The following is a 4747-nucleotide window of genomic DNA, read 5'->3' as shown; positions in this document are numbered from 1 at the left end:
CCGCTTTCTCCTGTCGAAATTAAGCAACCTTTAGCTGCCAATTGGCGGAAATGTGCCATCTTCTCTCGACTGCAAACAACGGAAAACTCCAAAAGTCCCGATAAACGTTGAATAATATGATAAAACTCGGTTGATAAAACATACTTTACAATGATATTATCACATGTATCAAATAAAATCAGAGCCGGAGATATTAGCCGTGTATACCGAACAAGAAGGCAATCTGGGGTTCCTTCTCGCGCCTTCGAAGACAATGAAATGGTGAGTATCAGAGTTCTATATTCTAATTCTATGTTCTGCATTGTAGGTGTGGTGAGATAGAATCAGAATGTAGAACTCTGACACTCTCTATCTCACCACACCTACAGTGCAGAACATAGAGAGTATCAGAGTTCTATAGTCTAATTCTATGTTCTGCACTGTAGGTGTGGTGAGATAGAATTAGAATATAGAACTCTGATACTCTCTATTTCACCACACCTACAGTGCAGAACATAGAATTAGAATATAGAACTCTGATACTCTCTATGTTCTGCACTGTAGGTGTGGTGAGATAGAGAGTGTCAGAGTGCTACATTCTGATTCTATCTCACCACACCTACAGTGCAGAACATAGAGAGTATCCGAGTTCTATATTCTAATTCTATGTTCTGCACTGTAGGTGTGGTGAGATAGTTAGAGTTTTACATTCTGATTCTCTTACAAAGTTCTACATTGTAATTCTCTCACCACACCTACAGTGCAGAACATAGAGAGTATCAGAGTTCTACATTGTAATTCTATGTTCTGCACTGTAGGTGTGGTGAGATTGTATTACAATGTAGAACTCTGATAGTCTCTATGTTCTGCACTGCAGGTGTGGTGAGATAGAATTACAATGTAGAACTCTGATACTCTCTATCTCACCACACCTGCAGTGCAGAACATAGAGACTATCAGAGTTCTACATTTAATTATATGTTCTGAGCTGTAGGTGTGGTGAGAGAGAGTATCAGAGTGCTACATTCTAATGCTATCTCCCCTCACCTACAGTAAATAACATAGAATGTAGAACTCTAATTCTCTCAATGTTCTGTCTCTCCCTAGTTGTGGTTATAGGTGATGTGAGATAGAGAGTATCAGAGTTCTACATGAGAGATTCTGTGCTTTTGTCAACATCAAGAATGCCAACATGGCCGCTGTCACCTTGGAGAGGCTCCAGGTGAGTGATGGGATGAAACATAATGCTGTCTAAATGCCTTCAACTATGTGAGATGTGCTTTCAATTCAATTTAGCTTAAACTATAGGAGATTGTACTTTTGGGACTATGCTATTGATTCCTTTGGACTATTTGGACTATGCTATTGGTTGAATTGTACCTTTGGGACTATGCTATTGGATTGTTGTTTGTATACGGACTGTGGCTGCTGTTGTTTGTATTTTGACTGGTTGTTGTTGTTTGTATACGGACTGTGGCTGCTGTTGTTTGTGTTTGGACTGTGGCTGCTGTTTCTCCTCCTGTTCAGGGGGTGGAGCTGGAGAGCACCAGGCTGGTGGTCAGGTACCCAGACCGCTAGACGCAGAGAACCCCCTCCCTCTCCTCAGAGGACCAACCCTATAGGCCTCAACACCTCCTCAGCCTCCCAGTCCGCCTCCACAGGGTAAGGACATCCGACTATCTGTCAAAACATCAACTATAATTTATAAACATATATAAGCATTTGTAAGGTTTTATTCTAAATTGTTACTAATCTATGGGCCATGAATTTACAAAATTACAGATAACTGACAGAAGGTGGGGACGGGAGCACTTGCGTGCAGGTGCTTGTGTTTTCATACTGTTTGTGTGTGTCTCTCTCCCAGACCCAGGAGGATGGCTCCCATCAATGGTGACAAGTGTTTCTTCTGGAGGACCACTGGCTGCCTCTATGGTGACAAATGTCGCATCAAACACAAGCCTGACCATAGAAGAAAATACAGGAAACCATGGCAACCCTGACCACCCAGACCACCCTGACTACCCTGACCACCCTGACTACCCTGACCACCCTGACTACCCTGACCACCCAGACTACCCTGACCACCCTGACCACCCAGAACACCCAGACTACCCTGAACACCCTGACCACCACGCACCGTCCGGATATGACAGATGGAGGAAGAGGAAGAACCGAATAATGAAAATGAAGATTGAGGAAGAGGAAGAGGGACTGTGTACCTACCTTGAAAGGGAACAGGAAGCTTGGACAGAATGGGGGTGTTGGGGGAGTGTCACCACTTTTGTAGTCCTCTGACACACAGCACAGACAGAACACTGGACGTACAGTATGAGTGTGTGAGGTGTCAATCAAAGTGAAGAGGAGTGCTCCTCTGATTTCCTTCCCCCGCTCCCTCGGCCTGAGCTGTTTTTGATTTGAATAGCATTTGAATATAGGGCCTGTTCCAGGCAGACTATATTGCAGTCGCCTGCCAGATCTCACAATGCCTGGATAGGAGTTTGTGTTTAAGATGTCAGTTAAACCGCGATTCCCGACTGCGCAATCGATGATGTGGCACACAACCATTGGTTGCTGCGCACAGCTTGACTACAATGTAGTCAGCCTGGCACGCCCTCAGTGTCCATGAGGTGTTCTAACATCCACACTAGACCACCTAAGCGGAAACAAGTAGTGCGCTGCTGTGGATATTGGAACAAGACCCATATCTTCAGTTCAGTGAATTTATACTGTACATGTACAGTCAGTGGACTAATACATTTATGTTCTGTGGACTAATTAAATTCAAGTTGACTAAAGTGACAATATGAGGAGTACAGAATGGCTGTTTGAGAGCATCAATGTAAAAAGACAATCTGTCTGTATCCTCTCAGCATGTGGGGGAGCTGAGTGTACAAATTACTTACTGTTTTATTATGTCAATCAGTTGTTTTAATTCATAATAAAATACAGTTTAATCAAATCATATGTAGTGTCATTATTAATTGTAAGGGGTGCGTAACTGGTGGCAGGGAAGTCAAACGCAGGAGAGCAGAACTTGGTGAATAGCCGGAGCAGTTTAATATATTGTAACGTTCGTCGTTGGAATGAGAAGAGGAGGACCAAAGCGCAGCGTGGTAAGTGTCCATATTGATAATTTATTATCATGAACACAAAACAAAATAACAAGAACGAAACGAAACACTCCTGAACGGTGAAATACAAAAAAACACTGAACAGAAAATAATCACCCACAAAACACATTGACAAACAGGATACCTAAATATGGCTCCCAATCAGAGACAACGACTGACACCTGCCTCTGATTGAGAACCATACTAGGCCAAACACATAGAAACAGACAACCTAGACATACAACATAGAATGCCCACCCACATCACACCCTGACCAAACAAAACATAGAAACATACAAAGCAATCTATGGTCAGGGCGTGACATATATAAAACTAATGGCATACAAAACAACAAACACATGGGTACAAAACCCGTATCGCACCAGTAACACATAGCACAAGAACTACAAAATTAACAATTCCCGACAAGGACATGGGGGAAACAGAGGGAAAATATACAACATGTAATTAGGGAATTGAACCAGGTGAGTGCGAAAACAAGACAAAACAAATGGAACATGAAAAATGGATCGGCGATGGCTAGAAGACCGGTGACGTCGACCGTCTGAACAAGGAGAGGAACCGACTTCGGCGGAAGTCGTGAAATTAATGTAATATCATTATTCAGAAAGGCTATGTATAACAGTGTTATAAAAACCAAATACAGTTTTAGCAACATGTTTGGGGAATGAACACCACCCCCACAAGAACTAGTGTTTCTCAAACCTCTCAGGTAGGATCCATCTATACACTCTCCATATTGTAGCCACCAATGAAGAAATACAAGTCGCCTATGACATATAAGACAGACATTTCTTGTAAAGTCTCTCTCTCTCTCCTCATGAAGATGTTCACACCTTTCTTAAAGCCCTTCACCGACGTGTTGGTTGCCAACGTGGTGTTAGTTATATGCATGTCAGGGTTCACTTTGGGTCCATTGTTCTGAAGATCAGTGAGCTGAACACATCTCTTTCACACAAGAACACACTGGAAACTCAGAGCAGCTTGCCTTGGCCTTGGCATAATGACAGCTCACTGTTGTCTGTTGTTTCTAGCTAGCTAGCTAACGTTGATAGCTAAAAGTAAGCTAACTGGCTAGCTCACTAGCTAACGATGGGGTCTTGCTGTAATTCAGRMGCAGCACAWCATATTGTTCACAATCCAGTCCATTCAGAGTAGCTGTGTGATGCACAAKAATACTTGTTTTATCGCCGAATYACAGCAGCTTCATGTAGCTAACAAGCTAGCTGAGATCACTAGTTCACTCAATTCAAACACCAGTTCAACATATGTCCAAATGAAACAACATTTTTATGGGTGTGKCTGMTTTATTCTATWTYTATTWTTMWCATTTTCTWCCTTKWATTTTGTATATTTTCATCYGACTAGTAGGGACATATGAAGCCTGGAAGCTGCAGTAATGTTGAGATGTCAGTAGGGAGAGCTCTAGTCTAGAACACTGGTACCAAAGATACTCKCCTTTCATCTGTTCTGGAAKCTTCAGTACCAGCTGATGAGGAGTGATGGGAATGGGTCACATTGTGTCTCTTGTAAAACATGTAGGRCCACTCCTCAAATAAAGAAATGTAKCTACAGTATMCTGACTTTWGACCATTTTCTATTTAGATACAGTAACATCCCTTATGTGACATGCTGTT

General features: G+C 42.4%; 1 protein-coding gene across 1 annotated transcript in view; it reads left to right on the top strand.

Annotated features, from left to right (window-relative positions):
• Positions 1-1171: 1171 nt before the first annotated feature.
• LOC111967016 (uncharacterized) overlaps positions 1172-4747 on the top strand; it is a 23151-nt gene continuing 19575 nt past the window's right edge. Inside the window, exons 1-4 of the mRNA XM_070442303.1 lie at positions 1172-1201; positions 1507-1541; positions 1844-1911; positions 2051-2194. Of these exons, the coding sequence (XP_070298404.1) occupies positions 1172-1201; positions 1507-1541; positions 1844-1911; positions 2051-2194 (277 nt within the window). The remainder of the gene's footprint in view (positions 1202-1506; positions 1542-1843; positions 1912-2050; positions 2195-4747) is intronic.

This window comes from Salvelinus sp. IW2-2015, linkage group LG1, assembly GCF_002910315.2.
Source record: "Salvelinus sp. IW2-2015 linkage group LG1, ASM291031v2, whole genome shotgun sequence".
NCBI lineage: Eukaryota > Metazoa > Chordata > Actinopteri > Salmoniformes > Salmonidae > Salvelinus > Salvelinus sp. IW2-2015.
Note: the sequence above shows the minus strand (reverse complement) of the source record. Positions and strands in the feature narration are given on the sequence as shown.